We start from the raw sequence: 22156 nt of genomic DNA, 5'->3' as shown, positions 1-22156 counted from the left end.
GGTGTGTTACAAAAACAATTTAAACATGGATAAAATAACTATTAAGTTAAATTTTAACTCAGTATAGAAAAATATTTATCATTACGACTTAGTTAGATTTTATTAAATCACTTTAAGATCTATGAAACAAGTCTATTAGACGGTTCATATATAGTTTCATAACACTTTGTTATCATCAAAACTATTATATGGATTGCTTAATTTTATTCACAAAAGTAGACCGTATATCTTAATACACAATTGATCCATTCCTTTTTTTTTTTTAAGTTCAATAATATTTCAATGCGTGAATAATAGTGATAAAACTAATTAAATAATGTACAAAATATTTCTAGAGTAATATCATAACCTTAATAACACTAAATCCTAAAAAACAACTCATGATTTTAAACGTTTCTAAAATTCATGTATAAATAAAATTAAATATTTCATAACTTAGATCCAAGTTTACAAAACATGAAATAATCAATGAAAAATACTTTGCATTAATTTTATTTTTTCAAGGAAAAATCAAATTACAAGTAAACTATAGCTAATGGTTATATACCATTTAGTTCTACAACTGTCAATTATTTATGATGTGTCATTACACTACATAAACAAGTTTATATATTGATTAAGATACAACGTGTATATTTCTTTTTAAGTTATAGAAATATTGGTCATTTTTAATGATTGTATCATAGAATTCAATAGATATTTTTAAAGGAAAAATTTGTTTTAAAACATGTGACTCTATATATGTGATAGACAGAAGGAGGAAAGAAAAAGATTATTGTGAATGAAATTATCACCAACCCTGTTTTGCCATCACTGAGTGTCATAAAAAGAAGTTTGCGTGTAGAGCATAGTATAGTGAGACAATGAATGTATTATTGAATGTAAAGCAAAAACTTTATCCTATAATTAAGGCATGGCTGCTTGTCTCACGTGTAAAATAAATACTAATAGCTTTGTACCCTTAAAACAGTAAATAGTAGTCATATCATATAGCCAACCTCAAACTCAACCTGGTGTCTACATTGTCTCATGTTTGGAAACTGATTTACTATTGAATATTGAATAATAAAACATAGCTACTTCTTCCCCGACAATCTCTTACAGAATCAATAATAATGTTTCTTCTAAGTTCTTCATCTATTTTTACTTACAAGTCACAACTCTATTCAATACCCTCATTCTCTAAACATTTTCTTTTCTTCTTCTAAGTTTCTTTCAACTTGCTTGATCAAATATTAATATCTTTTAGTTATAATTTTTTTATAAGAAAAAGAGAAAGTAAAATAGGATCACTTGAAGTGTTTTTTCTTTTTTACAAATACAATCCAAAGTACTATTAATATTCGAAATGCAGAAAAGAAGAAGATATAAATAAAAATTACAAAAGATTATGGGAAAAAAATTATTTTAGTAAATTTCAACAGAACTAATTTAATTATTTTTTAGAACTATTAAAACTTAAACAGAATCTGAAATAGAATGTGGAAGATTTCATGATAATGCTAGTATTTACTGGCTTAGTAAGTGTCTTATAATGGGATTGGTGCTCAGAATATAATAAGCATTATGCTATATATATATATATATATATATATATATATATATATATATATATATATATATATATACTTAATATACATGTATTTTTCACTTGACACATGTTATGGGAAATATGATTGTATAAATTTTTAAAGAAAAGTATGTAAATTTAAGTTAGTTGTGTTAAAAATATTAAATATAGTTCATTTGTTTTCTAGCAAACTAACGATTTATGAAAGTTTGAAATTTTTTAGCTAATAAATTTTGTAGAAAACACTACAATAATTTTCTTGCAGAAATTACTTATAACAATAAATTTTTCAATAAATTTAAATTTATTAGTAAATTACAATTAGTATTACAAACGAATATTTTCATTGATAAATTATCAAAATAATAATTTATGTGAAAGTCGTCAACAACATTCATTGATATAGATATATTACAATTCTTATTATCTAAGGATGTTTTTGTTCAATAAATTATTATCATAATTACAAAAAATATCATTTTGTTAGTAAATTAGTTGTAATTTGGGTGGCAAATTTTTTGTCCAATCAGATGGATTTTTTTGTATATTATGATGAGGTGGGTGAGAAAAAGAAGAGATGTAGGTAAGATAAAGAGAAGGAGAAAAAAGATGAGGAAGAGGTAGAGAAAGAGGAGGAGATGATGTAAGAGTGGTGATGGTGGTGGTTTGGTGGTGAAGCGACAATGGCTTTATAGTAACTTGAAGGTTCGTTGGTGACGTCGATGATTGCCACTAACACATAAGTGAAGGATGCCTTATTAAGGAGGTAAAAGAAATTGGTTAGAAGAAGATGAAGAGGAAAAAAAAAAATGTGGAAGACAAATAAGATAATGATAAAGATGACCTGAAAGTGACGATGGTGACGCATGACCAAATGATGATGAGAAAAAAAAAGAAGAAAAAAATAAAAAAAATAAATGAAAAAGAAGAGGAAGAAGAAGAAAAAAACTCGTATTTTATTGATAGATACGACTAGTATTTATCAATAAAATTTATTTTACTAATAGATTTTTGTTTGTCAATAGTATAAGTATGTGAGTAAACAGCATTTATTGACAAACTTTTGCTATTATTGAAAAAATTTTGTTATTACCGCTTGTGCTTGTTATTTTCATAGAGTATATTTCATGCTTTTGGATTGATAGAAAGTCAAAGCTTTTATTTCTACATCAATTTATAAGTTTATTTATACGTGATAACAAAAGACAAAAATAAATCTTATGATACTTTCAATCGTAAAATTTGTGTATTTGTATTTTATTCAATAAAGTAAATAGGAAGTTGTGTAAAAAAAATTATTTATGAGGATATATGAAGAAGCATATAAATATCATCCATGCTTGCATTCAATACTCAATTTTGCTTAGGTAGAATAATTTTATTTAAATTTTTTTTAAAAAAATAAGAGATTGTAAAATTTAAGTTTTAGATAAATAAGCATAAATTAAAAATTAATTTATGGAAAAAATACATGAACAATAAAAATAATAAAAGAAAAAAAAACAAAAAGGAAACAAAACAATTAAAAAATATTATTCATTCTATTATTTGCATCATCTACACCTTTAAATTGACATTCAATTTTGAATATTACTTCCTCCACCACCACACCACATCTTTCAGGTTGTACCGCCCCAACTTTTTTTAATTTCAAAACTAACCTTAAGTAATTTTTTTTTTTACTTTTACCTTATTTAATATAAAGCCCTAACCATATTCTTTCCCTTCTTTCATTGTCACCATAGCATATCCCACACCCTCACGCAGAACCTCTCTTTCACTCTCTTTTTCCTACTCTTCTCTTTCTCTTTTATTTCTCATTTTTGTTTCCTCTTCTCATTTCTGTTTCCTCCCTCCATTATTTCATTATGTGTTGCATCGTTGCTTCTATTGTGTCGTTGCATCATTGCTTCCATTTTGTTTGCCGGTGATATGTTATATGTGTTGTGTAATGATATGTTATTGTTGTTGTTGTATGTTTTCTGTGCATAAAAGGATTGAGGAAAATCGGAAAGGCCAAAACGGATATAGGAAATCCGTTTGGCCTTCAACGGATGTCAATATTCGTTGACGGATATAGACATTTGTTGAAGGCCAAACAGATCTCCCATTTCTATTTTAGCTTGTTTCTTTTTTTGTTTTTTTTTAATTTGGAGTTTTGGTTTATTAATTATTTATTTTTCTAGGTTTATTTATTTGTAGTTGATTTAATATTTTTTATACATAATAAAAATTGTTTGTTTAAAAAAAATGGTTGAAGACTTTAACAAAAATGAGGGATCCGTTTCACCTTCAATGGATGCCCATATGCGTCCACGAATATGGATTTTCGTTGGAGGCCCAATAGATCTCCCATTTCCGTTAAGGCCTTTAACCATTTTTTAACTATGATAGTAGGGATGGCAACAGGTCGGGTTCGGGCCGGAAAGTGCAATACCCGAACCCGACCCGCACGTAAAAAGTGTACCCGCTACCCACCTGATACCCGCATAAAAAAAATCCACGGATTTTTTTCAACCCGCGGATGTCCGTTGGATACCCGTTAATCTATTATCCAAGCCTAAGTTCTGATCCAAATTTCAAAACTTATAAACCCTAGATCTTCACTTCAAAACTTCCATTTACACCAAAATATTTCAGATCCGCACCAAAACATTTCAGATCTGCACTTAAGGATTTCAGATCTGCATCAAAGAATCTAAGATTTGAGCTAAAGGATCACAGATCTACACCAAAGAGTCTCAGATATGCCTCTCGTTGTCGTTCCCGATGCGTTTCAGCCTCTCAAGCTCTGCGAATGGGATCACCTGTTGTTGGAAGAAGAAGCTGTTGCGGACGGAGCCATGAATGGTGGAAGAAGAAGCTATCGCGGACGGAGTCGTGAATGGTGGAAGAAGAAGCTACCGCGGACGAAGCCGTGAATGGTGGAAGAAGAAGCTATAAACGCTGCGACGGCGTCGTTGAAGACGATGGTTCTTGTGGTTGGTAGGTAGCGAAGATTCTTGTGTTTGGTAGGTGGCGGAAAGAAGAAGAAAAAGGAATATTAAGAAAGAAGAAGAAAGAAGAAATAAAAATAAAAAAGTGACATTTCACTTCAACTTCAAAATAAAAAACTGACATTTCACTTCCTCTCCAACTTCAAAATAAAAAAGTGACCTTTCACTTCCTCTCCAACTTCAAAATAAAAAAGTGACCTTTCACTTCCTCTGCAACGTTTTGAAATTTGAATACCATGACTCAGAAGTTTAATTTTATTTTCTAATTTCATATTTTAATTTATTTTATAATTTCATAAAAAGATAATGGATAAAATTGGAATTTCAATTTTTAAACGGGTAGTAGATACTCGCGGGTACGGATAGTGTGATATTTGTACCCGACCCGTTAAAGAGCGGGTATTAAATTACCCGCTACCCGCGGGTACCTTTTACCCGCGGATATTAAATACCCGCAACGGGTTTTGCCCGCAGATACCCGCGGGTACGAGTATTATTGCTATCCCTATATGATAGATACACTTTTACTGAAGGACGTGGAGGAAGAAGTTGGGGTAGTGTAGGGAGAAAATCTCTTCAATTTTTTATTTTTACCCCTTATTCCAATGGCTAACTAACCCAACCTATTTTTAGTTCCTCACCATCCTATTTTTTTCTTCTCACACACCTTACCCTCCACATCTCCTACTTTTCCATCTAATTTCTCCACCAACTGTTTTTATGGGTTAAATATGTTTTAGGTCTTTAACTTTCAATAAAAATTGATATTAGTCCCTCTTTGAAACTTTGGATTATTTTAGTCTCTCATATTTAGAATAACGTGAATTTAGTCATTTTAACCATATTTTGTTAAGTTTATTTGCTATTTTCAAAACGCATTTATCGACTAACATTGAAGAAAAAATGTGTCCAACAGTGTAAACAACTCAAATGTTATCATGAAATACGTTTGAAACGTCAAATAAACTTAACAAAATTTGGTTACAAAGACTAAATCCACCGATTTCTAAAGTTGAAGGACTAAATTAGATTAAAATTTCATAGAGAAACTAATTCTAATTTTCAATGAAAGTTAAAGGATCAAAAACATATTTAACCATTTTTTTATTGTCTTCGTCTATTTCCTTAATCTAATTTCTCCACCCACTTTTTATATTATATTTTGTACTCATTTTCTCTATTAACTTTTTCTATTTCTTCCACTCATTTTTTTTAAATCATATTTTATTCACCTACTTTCTCCACCTTCCTTTTTTTATTCTTTTCTTTACTCATCTAATTTTTCCACCCACTTATTATACTAATTTTTTTTATACTAATCATATTTTATTTATGCTTCCTTTTTTTATTTTCTCCATATACTTTTTTATCTAATTTCTCTACTTACTTCTATATTTTTTTTAATCAATTTTTCCCTATTTAATTTCTCCATTAACTATTTTATTATTTCTCTCATCCACTTCATTTATCTAATTTCTTCACCCACTTTTTACATTATTTTTCTCCACTTAAATTTTTCATTAACTTTTTTTATTATCTCTTCCGTCTACTTTTTTCATATAATATTTGGACCCACTATTTATATTATTTTTCTTCATCTCCAACTATATACCTATATATTTTCACTTAAAAAAATCCTTCTTCAGTCCATTCTAAATCTTACATTTCTTCTCCATACACTCTTCATTCCATTTCTAAGACAAACATTTTCTTTTACACACTATCATTCAATTATATAACACATAACTCCTATCTACACATTAAATTTTGTACCTCATTCCTACCTAATGTCATCATCCTCTTCATCTTACATCTAGTTCTATATACAAACTATTACAAGTTAAAATTTCTCCATTATCATTCTCTTCATATATTTTATAAGGTACAATAATCTCTTCCCAATTCACTTTTCTTTTTTCTTTACTTCTCCTATAAAAAACACAAAATAATTATTATCTCATTGACCCACATTTTGTTCATATATCCATATTTGTTAAAGTTTTGGGCTTTTATCTTATTTTTATTGATTTATTTTATACTTATTTTATCGTCCAAATCATTCTAATATTTAATACCTTTTTTCTAAATAACTCAATAATATTTTAAAAGTATGAGTACTCGTGAGATCGTTTGTATCGTCCTAGTATTTAATACTTTCGTTTCTCTTAACCTTGGTAAAATTATAAAATCTTCAAAAATAAAAAATATAGTTTTATCTATCACTTATTTTCATGTTTGTAAGGCCATTCACATCGTATGACATCTTTTTTTGAAAATAGTTCCAAAATATATATATATATATATATATATATATATATATATATATATATAATCCTCGAAAATCAAAATATCAATATTTTTAATGAAAAAGTGTAGAAACTACGTGATTCTTGATTTTTCATCATGAATGGAGATACATAGGAGCAGGATCTGTCCTTGTAAGGTTTACTTCTCAAAAGTCCAAAATAATCCATAATCATTTCCAAACAATTTTTGAAATAGTTTTTCTAGATAAAGAACTATGATTCATTGATTTTCGAGGAAAATATTTTTGTTGGGACCAAAATACCAAAAAAAAAATATTTTTGTTTCTTGAAGATTGTTATTTTCGAGGAAACTTAAACATTTTTTAGAATCACATCAGCTTCATACATTTAATGAAAGGTATTGCCTTCGGGCAAGCATAATACGGTGATAATACCCTTCCTATGCGTAACCGACTCTAAAGCCTCTATTTTCAAACTTTGTTTTTTTTAACGGTTAGCCAACCCATCGGGATCCTAGTTGCAACAGATGGCGATTGCCATTTAATTAAGTAGGCAACATTGATGTGGTTTTTCGTTGTGTTTTCTTTCTCCTTTCTTTTGGGTATGTATATTCTTGTCTATTTTGATATTTGGAACAATTGCATGTGTGTCTTTCTTTTTTATCGATATTTGAAATAATTGCACGTGTGTATTTCTTTTTTATTTTGATATTTGAAATAATTGCATGTGTATTTTGTTTATATTTGGAATAATTGTTTATTATCGAACCCTAGGGTAAATAACATGTTATATATATGTTTGGGAATTTTTTTGGTTGTTTTACAATTGAGGGTTTAGGTATGCATTGTATTCTTCCTTCACACATACATTATTCATATCATGAGTGTGACCCTATATCTAGGTTTAATTGTAACTTAGAATTAAAAGGTTATGTAACAAAGTCACTTGGGACATATTTCTTGTTTGGTTGTCATGAGAACCCTAACCAAAGTTTATTTTCTTCATTTGTATTTTCACATCTAGTTGCACCTCAACTGTTGTGGAAGTGTTGTGAAGAGGGTCATAGTTCTGGTGACCTTAAACTTTAAGTTAAGGGAACCATCTTTGTGAGCGCATATATTTGGCCTTAGAACTTTGAACAACCAACCTTTGTTAAGGCACAAAAGAGAAACTATTTTTATTGTGGTGATGAGTGGTTTGATTATTGAGAGAATTTCAAGGAAAAATTCTATGTTTTGGTGATTGTTTAGTGTATGATTTGACCTATGGGAGTTTTGAAAGTGAGAATTTTGATATTTTATTAGCTATTCAACTTATATAGAAATGAATGAGGTGGGTGAGAAAATGGTAGGAGGTATTTTTCCTAGACGTTTGGTATAGGCATGAAAAGATTAATCACATAAGTAGTAGAGTTATAACCCTTGTGTTTAGTACTTTGGAGAGTATAAGTACTACTACGAGTGCACATCTACATTAAACACGTATGTCAAAGTACGTATTAGAATAATTGAATTTAAAATCAACTCTATGTATATTTTTGTTATAGTAGTATGTTATACATATTAAGTTAATATGACATGTTTACGTTGTTTTATGAAGTTCTTTTTGAATACTTGTTTACCTTGCCTTTTTTTTCTTTTTTATGTTGTTTCTCTTTTGCAATTATCATTTCTTTTCTATATTGTTTCTCTTTTGCAATTATCAACTCATGTTGATGTTGGGAACGTATGATGAAATAAATGTTGAATGTTGACATGCTTTTGATGGAATGTAAAGATTATGAGACATTAATTGAACAATCTATTAGTTTTCAATTGTTTTCTACATATTCTATGTTAGAATAACTGTTTCAGTGGATAACTCTATTAACATTTTATATATTTTCTATCTATCTACTATGCATTATCAAAATTTATAATATTTTATTTAATAATCTTATTCTATTAATTGGGATATTACAATAATTAATAGAAGAATAGTTAATTTGCATAACAATTTTTTTTACATATTTTATTATAATTTTACTCTTCATACTTTTGTTTCGATATTTGTTATGGTGTTATATTAAAACTTTAAATTGTATTTGTTATTATAAAAAATTAAGAAATACAAATTAACAGGCCTGTATTACCACCCATGGCTATAAGATGAATTCCATTAGATGTCTATCCAAAAAAAAAAAAATTACCCTCAATGTATATAAAAGAAACACTGAAATTATAAAAATATTATTACTGGGAAAAAATAATTGGGTTTACTAATATATTTGTTAATGCTATTGGTATAATATCCCAAAGCAAAGGAAAGAGGTTGAACGTAGTGTGTTCAGTGGCAACCAGAAGAAGGTTGACATTATTACAAATGCTTTTTATATTTGCAAATTAAACACTAAACTGCAAGAGAATTTGAGAGAGTCAGCTCACAAAGAGTGGTTCAGGTTCCACTTTTCGTCTGATCCTGAAACAAAATTTGACAGAAAAGAGTTGTGTTTAGCAAAATCCACCCACAAGTTTGGAAAAATGCAAAGTCCAAATTACTATGTGCAGTAGCAAATATGCATAGTAAGTCCACTTTATCATAAAATCAATATTTCTTTTGCACTTTCAAGTGTCAATTATTGGACTAAAGGAAGAGTTAGCACTAATGGTACAAGAAAAAATTTCAAAGACTCATCAAACTCCATCAGAAGTAAAAGACAAAAAACTTAAAAAGCAAAAGCTCAAGAAAATTGAACAAGTCAAATTTGTTAATAAACTTTGAAGTGTTAAATTGGTAATGTGATCAAATAAACAAGAGAATATCTTTTAGTTAATAAACTTTTCTATCGTAATCTAGATCAATTCGAGATACGTACAAGTTATAATATATATAAATGGACGCAAATCACCCCGTTTTGAACGAGGTTGAATTAAATATAAAATTCATTATTTTAAGAAGGTATCAAAACCTGTACCAACAAGGTTTGTTGAGGTTATCACAGATCACACATAGTCTATGAATATCACCAAATTATATGATACAAATGGGTTTTTAAAGTTGATTTAAGCTTAAAGTTCATTTTCTAACACTTTAAGAATGCTGATAAACAAAATCTACCCATGATCTAAACTCACCAATTTTCTAGTGCCCATGTGCAGCCCACTGTGTCCACCACATGCAAGCTGTACGCATGTCTTGATTTTGGAGATTGGTTTTCAAAGCTGTTATTCATATAGAAAAGCATAGAAGGATAAATTATCTGAAGACACTTCAAAGGCACATTTCTTTCTAAACTTCATGATATACACATCTTCTGGAGAGAATAGTTTTAACAAACCTTTGGTGGATAAGATCACCATGGATGACAACCATAGAACCAGCTTTTACTTCAATAGGAACAAAATCTTTTTTATCATAAGATGGTGATGGTCGATCGAATTTGACACCATCTTCATCTCTCAAGAACCTTCTAACAAGCCCATCTATAGCAAACATAAAGAAAAAAAGGTTAGCACATATGAACCAATCAAAGAATAATGATCCAAGTAAGAAATAAGAGAAAAAATTACTTTTGTGAGATCCAGGAATTGCCCAAAGGCAACCATTTAATGTATTTGCATCTTCTAGGGCCAGCCACAACCCTGTGCATGTTTGTGGTTCTGTATAGAGAAACGAGTTATCCTGGTGTGGCACTACTTCACCCCCAATGCCTGGTTGCTGATGATAAATATTTCATGATCAGTTAGTGACCAGGCTTCAAATACTTCTATACTTAGATATTTATGTGTGTGGCCATATAAAAATTGCACATAACCATATCAACAAATTTATTCTGTCACATTTGAAGCATTTAATACCTAAACCAAGAAAATTCTTGAATAAAATAAACTAGAATAGCAGCTTCCATCAGTCAATTAAGTGAATAAAGTATATAACTGAATTAGATGAGACAAAAGAAACACGAGGTCTTCAGATATATGAAGGCTCGTTCATTTTAATGTATTTTAAAAAGAAAAATCATAGCATGAATTCGAAACACCAGAAAAATGGCTGGGTCTTCAGGTTCAAACCACAGCAGTATTGAAATAATAATCATCCTAAAATATATCCATAATGTACACAAAAGACCATAAAATAATATCAAATTCAGAAGTATGGAAAGAAGAAACAAACTAAAACGGTAAATCAAAAAGTATATTTTAGTGATTTTGAATATCACCAATACATGCATTCAATATTCATTAAAAACTAAACAAGATATATGCCATTTTGGAAGAAAATGTAAGTTATATTCTCAGATGAATAACTCCATACCAGAATTTTCTATGCAATAAACCACTACACAACATTTTTTGAGCATATTCAAGCATTTGTCAGTTTGATTGCAAATCAAAGAAGCAAGTGACGCAGGTAACAATATTAAAGTGGAGAAAGTTCATTTTCCAAATTGGAGAACAAATATAAAAACCAAATCACACAACTCCCTTACCCCCAGTCTCTCTTACCCCCTCAAACCAGGAAATTAGATGAACATACATACACAAACTTCAACGAATCCACATATCTATGGCTCATACATAATGCCACAAAATACAGCATTGAACTTGAGTTATTTTTCAACTAGATTATCAGAAACTAGATGTCCCAGAAAAGCAAAACTGTACCTTAAATATATACATAGACTGCATGACTACAGGCCTCTTGTAACCTAAGGAGTACATCAAACTTGAAATTTTCTCAGAAGAAGAAAACTTCTTGAATGCCGGCTCAATCTCGTGAAGAGCTGTACAAATCAACAGCATACCCAATTCATAGGAAATTGAATCAATTTAAAAGGAACAATGCTAGTTTCGCAGTTCACGCTTTCATTCACCAATCAGCACAACAGCAGGGCCCTACTGTCATAAACTAACTAATTCAACAACATATTATGTGAACAGAGAAACCCGATTTCTACTTACAAACATTATATGCAGTTTCTTAGGTGTTCTTAGTGTTGCTTCCAATCAGAATTAGAGTTTCACCTCAGTGATCAGTGTTGAACTTCAATACAACTCTTTATTTTGTGCGTTATTAAAGTAAAACTCAAATTCAGATTGATGTACGACATCAAAGGCATAAAAGAATTAAATTGTATCTAAGGTTTATTTCTACTAAAAAGTGAGATAAAATATCAGAGTATAAAAGGCTCACCGTGGCCAACTTTATTAATAGAGAGTTGCTTCGGCTGCTTTAGATTGCCATCATCACCAAATGCTTTTTCTACCAAAAGTGAAACAGAAAAAGATCAAACTAAAAGAAACCCAGTTACTCAAAAACAGAAAAGATCAATTTATGATCATACCCTCAAAGAAAAAAGAAACCCTTTCCACGCTATCGAAAAAGTAATCATCAGTCAACTGTTGCTGAAGAAAACAAAGAGCACGGATAAGAGGAAAGAAAAGATAAAAGAAAAGTCCAATTTTAAAATGAAAACACAAAATGTTGAAGGTAACCTGGTTCTTGGTGGAGAAAATAGAAGCGGTGGAAGAATAATCAAACTTATCCACCAACTGCTCCATCGTCTTCATCATGGACTCGATCTCATCGCCACTTGCAAACGATTCAATCACAAGATAACCTGAAAAATAGAGATTTTGTTGGATGAGGTTAGGAATTATGCTAAAGACCAAAACAGGGTACCTTGAGAGTTGAAGAATTGAAGCTGCTCGGAACTAAGCTTAGTCATCTTGTGCTGTGATTTGCTTAGCCACCGAATTTTTAAGATTCAATGTTAGTGTTGTCGAAATGTACTTGGGTATAGGATTGCACTCCCTTCTTTAAGAGTCAAATTTGTATCATTTTATCTTATCAACTCCTTTTAAATTTAATTTAATATCATATATTGTATAATATTAAATGTTTTTAAATTTTATTATGTACACATTTTGAATACATGTAACGTATTTTTTTACATTAAAAATATATTAAACTATTTATTTTAATTAACATATTTTTAGACTGTATGAATAAAAAAAGAAAAAGAAATTGAGAATTCATGTGAAAAAATTGTCACAATTAAAAAGTTTGATTGGGTAAAAATACTTAACATTGGAGAAAACCGAATAAACACTTCCTTAAAAAATAGATGGGAATGGTAGCAATTTCTTTTAGATAAGATTAAGATAGGAAAGACTTTTGAACTCCAACCGCTTTGACTTAAAGTATTATTATGCTCAAATTTCTGCAACAATGGTGCTTTTGTCTTATCTTATTTGCTAGTAGAGAACCAAGGTTAGGGTAGGGGTGATTACAAATATACTCTAAGTTCAAGTTAATTTAGATATAAAATTTGATAATAAATCTATAATTAGTGAACCATGCATAACTTGGGATTACCATTCATTCATTAATACTCTTCTAATCATGTTTTTACAAGTGTGGGACTTTGAGGTGATTTTATTTGTATTTTTGTTTCCTTAGCTTAAGAATAAGATATAATTTCTCTTTTTTGCTCTATTATATCTGTCAATGGTATTATTCATATAAACAATTTTGAAATATTATTAACACATCATTGAAATTACTTATATTAGGATTTTGTAAGGCAATATTTATTGTTAAGTAAAAATAATAATAATATCGTTAGCTTATAATATGCAATTAACTTTAAATGAGTCATGAATTATTTTAGATTAACAAAGAAAAAAAACAAATTATAGAAGGTTTCAATCACATATTGATGATAATTTTTTTTTCTCTTTAATAAATACATGTGATAATTACTAAATATTAAACGTGTATTCAATTATCTTAAACATTAACAATGTTTAGACAAAATTGACGAAATTAAAATATTTATAAATTTTATTATTATTATTATTATTATTATTATTATTATTATTATTATTATTATAAAAGCATATATATCAATACTTGTAGAACTGAATATTTACTCTAATGGTTGTTTTTAATTTTTTGGATATAAGAACAATATATCACTTACGTTTGTTGAAAAATATTGAATTTAATACCATCAATTGTTAGAAAATATAAACACTCACTAAAATAAAAAATTAATTATAATTATTATTTATTTAATATTTAATAGTTTTAAGTATAGAAACAAGAAATTATTGAAAAGAAAATATCACATTAGACAAGGATTAATTGCTTTAAGTACTTTCTTTCTTATGTTTACCACTTGCAATTAGTGTCGTCAAAATCGGTTGAAACTCTGCGCTAATCCAGCTCATCACAGGTTTGAGCTAGGTTAGGTTGAAAAAAATGTGAAAATTTTGATGCGAGTCAATTTTGATCCTGTTCGCTAAGAACCCAGTTTATCAAGGTTGAACTTGTGGTGAGCCAACTTAGCTCACCAACCCACCTATTTTTTTTATTGAAATCAAATTAATTAAATTAATTATTCAAATCCTATTTTTTTTATTGAAATCAAATTAATTAAATTAATTATTCAAATCCTATTTTTTTATTGAAATCAAACTAATTAAATTAATTATTCAAAACACATAATCTTTACTTCCCAGTAGAGCTTTTCGTGTTGTGTTGTGTTGTTGTCTATCCAAAAGTTCTCCTATATATTTTTGTTAACGGCTATATGTAGTTTCTTGATCAAATGGTTGTATATGCCTCATTAAACTAAATTAGCAAAATTTTATGCTAGATAGCTTAGAATATATAATAATAGAGTTCTTTTGTTTCATTTTATTTTATATCAATTGGTCCAATTATTATTATTTCAATTTGATCGATCAAAATAACATGTTATAAGAATTTCAGAAGAAGAGTGTGAAAAAAAGTTAAGTGAGTCAATAAGCCAACCCATTTAACCCACCAACCTATGATGGGTCGGGTTCAAATTTTTTCGACTCGCTAATGAGTCAGGTTGGATTGACTCACTAAGTGATCAATCCGTGGTGGATTAGATCGAGCCAGTTTACCTGTTTTGATAGCTCTACTTACAACAACCAACTATAGAATATTATGATGTAATGTACTTTCTTATTATATTGATGATCTTCTAAACTTACTCTATTTAAATTTTAGGAGATTGAACATTAGAGAAAACAAAATTTGCATGAAAGCTTTTATATAGTATACTCGTGTAAGCATTAATATATATATATATATATATATATATATATATATATATATATATATATATATATATATATATATATTCGAAAAAAGTTAGAAGTTTGTGACTTATTGAATTTTTCTTTTATAGGTTTTGGAAGGAGAATATAATCATACGTGTATTATTAGTATCGCCCTTGATATTTATTTCTTCAATAAATGGAGCGTACAGACTCAGATTGTTGGGAGTTTACTTCCAAAACTCTATAAACCCCTTAAAACTTTGCATCCAATGAGATTTGATAATATTTTTATGAAATGTTATGTTATTATTATATGGAGGTATTTTTGGTGCAGCAGTTGTGTGATCGGGCATGAAGTATGAATAGTGAACTAATTACATTCACTGGTATCATCACTAAAACAATGGGGGCACCAATGAAAAAGAATAACAAATGCGTACAACCAGCCATACACCTACTAGCTAACAATGGGAACCTCAATATGAGGGTAAAGAAAATACAAAATTGAAAACAGGAACAAAGTGAGAAAGTGGGAAAAAAAATCTAAAACGGGAGAATAATATAGTATGGCGGTACACCCTGAATTTAGTTAAATGTACAGAGAGCATGCTACAGCCTTGACACATGAATATCGTACTCCAGGTAATGTACAGGCAGGGTGTGAAGGAACACGAGTTTGTCCTCTGGCTCTTTATAAAACTTGTTCGATACAGCAGCAGGTGCTCATTCATATACGAAACAGCTCTGTCAGTGTTCTGGGTGAGATTCCTTCAAAGGAAAGGTTGCCATTCTCTCTTCTCAATTGACATCATGTACAAAAAAGATGCCACTCCCTTGAAATTCAATCCAAGTTCAACAAAATCCTTTGACCCACCAAAATGGAGTCTGCCCTCCCACCAGATGGTAAGGGGAAAAAAATGAAACAATCACAATATCAGAAATACAGTCAGCAGCAAGGCATGCTCACAAAATTGTAGGTTGCGGAAACACCCATCGAATTCTGAGTATATCAAGTTGCCGATGAAGATCTTGAATCATCAGTTTTATTGGCACGGCACATACAATCTGGGCACGGAAAGCTGTATATAGAATCATTTGGTCTTTTGAGTTCAACTCCCTTCGAATCACTATGTGACCTCATGCTCAGCAGTTGTCGCTTAAGACTTTTCCATCTGGAAAGTAACGAAAGTAAGATGAGGGGTATTTACATACTTTCTATTAAGCAAAAAATCTTCCACGTTTTTACTGAGCTACAAACCTCATTGAACACAATCAAATTCTTTAGTGTCCTAACTCCTAGAAAATTAATAGCAGAATAACCAAGCGATATGGCTCTTCCAGTAATTTACCAAATAGTTTTCCAAGTAAAATTTCTCCAATTCAATATAATAAAAGGATGTTTTCTTCAACATAACCTTGTCTTGATTTCACTTATCCCATTGTAACTAATTACTTTCAATATCAACAAAACAAAGGGGAAGGGGAAATTTTGTATGGGAAGCTCACCTAATTTATTGTATCCTAAAAAATTTGAACGGAATAACATATGCCAACAAAACATACCCTATATTGGGATTATCAAACAGTAATGCCAACTTCCGCTTATCAGGTTTAATTGTCTTAGCATGTCCGCCATACAAGTATCTCCTGTGACCCAGCAAAAAATGAGGGAAGTTGCCCCCTTGAGTTGTGACAAACACCTCACTGTGAAGACAAACAGTGTAATCTATAGCAGCCATCCTGGAAGAATAACTCTAGAAGAAGTAACTAGAGTCAAAATCATAGCACTAAACCAATGAAATGGTCAAATAACAAAAGAGTACAAATGTAAACCTTAAAGGGAGCAAGCTCCTCTTCAGAAGCCAGGGTCTCCTTAGAATGTAAATTAGGAAACATTTCGCGTAGCGGGGCCATAGTTTTCTCCGAATTATATATTTTCCCAGATGCTAAAAAGATAGAAGTGTTCTTCGTGAAACCCATTCCCCTCAGCATAAGGCCAACCTGAAGAAATGGATGAAGGCATTGATTTTGAATAAAATAAACAAATTCGAAAAAGACAAACAAATTTGCTGCAAAAGGAGCACTTCAAGAATTAGGAAATTTCTAGCTAGACAAACAACTTCCCATGCGAAAGTACTCCCTGAATATTTACTCCTCTTCGCACAGGCTCAAATCATTGGAGCTTTAAGCAGACTTTTACCTCTAAGGGGGTAAGGGGACACTTCCCATTGATCCTGATTGCTCCTGGACGTATAACTCGTCCAGGTTTTGTAAATTTCCCTTTCCAACCTCTCTCTCTAGCTGCAATCATGTCTTCTCTCTCCTGTTTTCCACCGTCGAAAACACAACAAGAGAAAGCAACCATATCCTGCCCATGGGAAAGCATGTGCATCAGTTGCAACAAAGGTTAAGATGTTAACCTTCACAATTAATAACATTCATATCTGATCAAAACAAACCTCTTCAAAACGAAGATGTACGGATACATATTTCCCACCATTAATGGCACTGTGTTTTCTCATTCTTTCAACCAAAGCTTCACCTATGGACAATATGGTACTTGAAAACCGTAAAGCCTCATAATTTGCTAAGCATCTAAGCCGCTGGACAACTGGAGGAGCATCAAATGACAATCTATTTGCAAATGGTGAAATCCTTATAACCCTGCATGAACAAAATTCAATTCAATATCCAAGATCCCTTATATCAAGACAATAAACATATTTGATGTAACAGTTTTACAGTAAAAGTTATCTATGGTTTGATATGTCCCAACCAAAGCAAGTAAAGATAGAACCTCATTGTGGTAAAGTCATATACTATAAGACTCTTCTTCGCATAACACTAATCCAAAAAGATAACTGGCGAGAAGGAAGATATATACTACTATAAATTTTGGGTAGACATACCCAAACATATGCGTGCATTACCTTCCTTTCCATGATAGACAACAATGAAAGAACATCAGCTCAAAACATAGCCATAATTCCTAGCTGTGAATGAAGCCAAATATATCATACAACAGAAAAGAGGCAACATATATGAACTACTTTCTACACTGGTATACCTTGGACAACTAACAACTACTCCAACCTATATAATGCTAACCATTCATATCAATGAGAATAAGGAAATAATCTATACAACAAGCACCATATACTCACTTCTCTTCAAGTAACTTAGGGAGTACCACATCTCTGTAATACTGAATAGATGACCAGGCCTTGATCCTGAAATTGTGAACGTTTGTCATGTTGCTGCCAAATCTTTCCATTAGGTATTCAGGAATCTTGTCAACCACCCGCACATCATTTTTCAAGGTATTCACAAAAAATTCTTCATCATAAATGTCCCTGAATTTGCTGGACACATGAAGAATTACATATATATAAGTTTAGACTGTTTCAAAATGAATACATTGATCAAAATCATAAAAGCATCAAGAAACTCAAAGTAACCAAGTTTGTACTACTATAAATGAATAATTTGACAAAACAGACTAACATCCATTAGCAAAGATATTAAGATTTCACTATTTAAATGTTTCTGCAACTTATTGACATGAAAGAAAATCTAAGCTAGCCGTTTAAAATGATTATATTAAAAATTTAGAAATTATAATATATCTTGTTGGATATAGGTTTTCCAATTTTCCTGTTTTGGAGGATCTGTTATCCTCTTGTAGTTGTGGTTTATCTATATCTCTCTAAACATTTTTTTTAATTAATTTTTTAACAATAGCATGAGAAAAACACATAACATAATTGGATTAAAAGTCTAAGAGGTATTAATCTAATGCCATCATAAAACACTAGATTTTCATAGTTCAGAAAAACTTAATTGATAGCATAACTAACCTAGGGTCTTTCCATATGCTATGATAATGAAAGTTGGGGATTACAAGCGTAGCATTGAGATAGCCAGCCACTGCAACAGCATTGCATACCTGAAAAAATTGATATCATTCAAAAAATGAGTTGAGTAAAAGCACATTAAGTACACTTTGAATATAAGGAAAAACAGAATGAACAGAAAACACTTACGGATGTCCTCTGCTGATTTAAGCCACCATTAGCCTCCACGTATATGTATCCATTTGATTCAGGTAGGACTATCAACAACAAAAGACATGTATGTTCATAGTTAACCCAACACAGTAAACTGCAGAAGTTACAGACATGATTCCGCACACACACAGCAATGAACAACATCAACAGAGGAATTCTGACGACAATGGTCCACTTTATAAATTAAAGGCAACTCAGTGCTTCAACAAAAGATTTTATTTCCCAATATTTTGTTCTTTAGATAGAAAAAGGGAAATTATTAGAGATAAGAAAAAACATACAAGGGTAAGAAAAAGATGCCCTTCAAAAGAGAAAAGGCTCTACATGACAAAAGAGCTTTTAAAGACTCAAGAATGTAGCATGTCTTCCAATCTCCAAATAAATGGACGAACAAGACCCTGACAGTTGAAACAACCGGAGCAGAACACCCAAGAGATGACAGAAACAATTTTTTGAGGTAAAATGATATAATGAACCATACAGAAGCTTTAAGCTTGTGAAGACACGCCAATGTTTTATTTTATACCTCAAAGATGCCCCTCATACAAGAGAGAGCCAATAGGCTTAAAGTGGGGATAACTACATGATCACCTACCTCACTTAAATTCAATTTTAATGAGAACAATAGGATCAACAGGGATAAAACTCTAGACAATCTGGTAGTAGAGGACTAATACCATATTAGAAATAAATTGGACCTAACTCAACTCCCAAAGCTATCTCAAGAAGAAGGATTGCCCAAACCTTGAAAGGAGTATTTTGGCCATTTTCTGAGTTAAATGTAAGGGAACATAACACAAACCCTCACACATAGGACTGGGGCATCTGATGCATGAAGTTTGCAAGTCTAGACATCTATAGGTGGCCCTCAACATCAAGACTAGATAGACACGCATGCCATGTCATGGATGGCTTCATGTCATATCTCTAACAAAATATATCCTAAAAATTGCAAAAATTAAGCTGCAACAAAAGGAACTAAATGGGTAACAATGAATAGAAAAATCAACAGTACCAAAAGCACTAACAAATTATACACCAGAACAAAAAAATAAGATAAAAATGAAAATGTCATCATTTACTGTCCATCAGTAGAGCTCATCTCATACCTTCAGAAGATTGGTCCACACATGGTTTCCACTCACCACCTTTGTAGGGAGTCTTCCATATTGTTGATATCTGAAAGGAAATTTATGAGCTTGTCACTGAATGTGTCCATCTAGAACCAAAAAACAAATTAAACCAGCAAAGTATAAAGATTCGTAAAGTACTGTGGAAGAAATTAACAAAACGAACCAAATTTTGCAAGTATAATAATTAGAAAAGAAAGATGGACGGTCAGAATCAATTATCCTCCCATAGCTAGAGAATGGTCATTATAAAAGACAATAAAGAAACTATCTTCACAAGAACTAAAAGATATTCATGAAACAAATAATTTAAGCCCCCGGCAGTCAAGAAAGAACTAAAATTGTTAGAAGAAAAATTTCCGACCAATATTACAAACAATAGTTAAATTCAAATAAAACATGGGTTAACAATATTAAGCTCTGTCCTCTCCTAGCTTATTGGTCAGTTGATATCTTCTCAAACCCAGGAAGAATGACCCTGAACATTGCAGACTGCCTTTCGCAAAATATTACCACAAAAAGTGAAATTCTGTCCAAATGAATGCATGAATTCAAGCATGTCAACAGAGAAATCCCTTTTGTTTATTTCGGAAATGATTATTATCATCCAAAAGGTATTCCTTGGAAGTCGGGTGTCAAGATTAGTTTGCTTTTAAAAGAAATATGCTAGGTCAAATTGAAATATATGCAGCAAAACTAATACAAACTCAGTGAACAAAACTCCTAAAACGATATAACCACCAACATTCTCACAGGTAACTCAACAAGCACATTTGACAATTAGAACCGTTTTCCTATTTTCAAAATCCGCAATAAAGCATTCGACCAATCGATTACTCAAATTACCCTAGCCTCTGGAATCAGACCTGACAACCAATCTGACCATTAAACGCATCACAGAGCAGAAAAGCTCTTCCACAAGCAATTTAGTCACATTCGAATGCAAGATGCAAAACCAAGCAACAAATCCAGACACAAAACGAGAAGGCTAAACCTACATTGAAAAAGACAACGAGTCGAAACTCGATTCCAATCAAAGAAATAAAATAAACTAAAATGAACTCCATCAGAATAACCTGATAAATCACAAATCACCAAAATCCGGCGAAAAATAAAATCCAGAGAGATTTGAAAATGAATCGAACCGCATCGACGGAGGAATTGTCAGAATCCATTTCGGGGTGAAGCTTGGCGTACAGCTGAGGGCTACGGTAAACAGAGCCGGGCGCGGGACGGTGCTTTATGACCGGAACGACGTCGAAGGAAGCGGTTCCCATGTAAAGCAGCATGCCAGAGATGTATATGAGAGGAGCGAAGAGGAAAACGCCCTGTCGTCGGAGCAGGACGGATAGAAACATCCAGCTGAGCCGCTGCGCTGCAGTCCGACCGCCCCCCCGGTTTGGAGAGAACCGCCCAGTCTTGGACCGCCCGTGGCGGAGCCTCGGCGACCGGAGCGGCGACGGCGGCGGCGACGGCGTCGAGTGCCCGCTGCTCGGTAGCCGATTGTACGGGTGCATTTGGGATCAAAGTTTCCGCATCACAACCCTCTCTCTCTCTTTCTCTCTTACCACCGCAGCCGCACGCAGCGCGATGTAACGTTACGAGAAAACGACACCGTTTCTGACTTGATTTCCTAATAGAATCAAGAAAGAAAGAGAGAGAGCACGTGGGTTGGGTTGCCTTGGCTATTGCCTAGCCTACCAGGTTAAACGCTTTGCAGTCTTTTCCTTTTTGTTTTATGGAGAGCTAAACCACGCCATGCACCTATTTCGGCTTTCTATTTTTTATTTTTTATTTTTTATTTTTATTTTTTTCTTTTTCTCCCTTTATTTTTTTATTTTTTTATTATTTCTTTTTTTGTGACTCAGTGCTGGTGCGCGAAGAAAGGTATCAGAGTGAACCCCTTCCAACGATTTCTTTCTGTTTATGTCTCTTCTTTTCTCCTTATCCTAATAAACAACACATCTTCTTCCTTTTCATTTTATTTTTTTCCATCTCTTCCAAACTCAAACTAAACCTATCTCATCGATTCTTTTTTATTTTCTTTT

General features: G+C 31.5%; 2 protein-coding genes across 2 annotated transcripts; both read right to left on the bottom strand.

Moving 5' to 3' along the window:
• Nucleotides 1-9031: 9031 nt before the first annotated feature.
• Nucleotides 9032-12628, bottom strand: LOC106766985 (phytanoyl-CoA dioxygenase). Its single transcript, XM_014651789.2, has 9 exons — nucleotides 12495-12628; nucleotides 12308-12432; nucleotides 12157-12217; nucleotides 12006-12074; nucleotides 11477-11595; nucleotides 10382-10529; nucleotides 10150-10294; nucleotides 9947-10033; nucleotides 9032-9290 (listed from the first exon to the last, which is right to left on the bottom strand). The coding sequence occupies exons 1-9, from the start codon at nucleotides 12538-12540 to the stop codon at nucleotides 9248-9250; spliced, it is 843 nt and encodes a 280-aa protein (XP_014507275.1). The 5' UTR covers nucleotides 12541-12628; the 3' UTR covers nucleotides 9032-9247.
• A 2640-nt stretch (nucleotides 12629-15268) lies between these two features.
• On the bottom strand, nucleotides 15269-21846 carry LOC106769158 (uncharacterized protein At1g04910). Its single transcript, XM_014654657.2, has 10 exons — nucleotides 21254-21846; nucleotides 20088-20157; nucleotides 18955-19022; nucleotides 18769-18857; nucleotides 18076-18273; nucleotides 17371-17575; nucleotides 17112-17279; nucleotides 16745-16912; nucleotides 16475-16665; nucleotides 15269-16083 (listed from the first exon to the last, which is right to left on the bottom strand). Exons 1-10 carry the CDS (start codon nucleotides 21623-21625, stop codon nucleotides 15921-15923), a joined length of 1692 nt encoding a protein of 563 aa, XP_014510143.1. The 5' UTR covers nucleotides 21626-21846; the 3' UTR covers nucleotides 15269-15920.
• Between the last annotated feature and the right edge of the window lie 310 nt (nucleotides 21847-22156).

Source organism: Vigna radiata, chromosome 7 (assembly GCF_000741045.1).
Source record: "Vigna radiata var. radiata cultivar VC1973A chromosome 7, Vradiata_ver6, whole genome shotgun sequence".
Classification (NCBI taxonomy): domain Eukaryota; kingdom Viridiplantae; phylum Streptophyta; class Magnoliopsida; order Fabales; family Fabaceae; genus Vigna; species Vigna radiata.
Note: the sequence above shows the minus strand (reverse complement) of the source record. Positions and strands in the feature narration are given on the sequence as shown.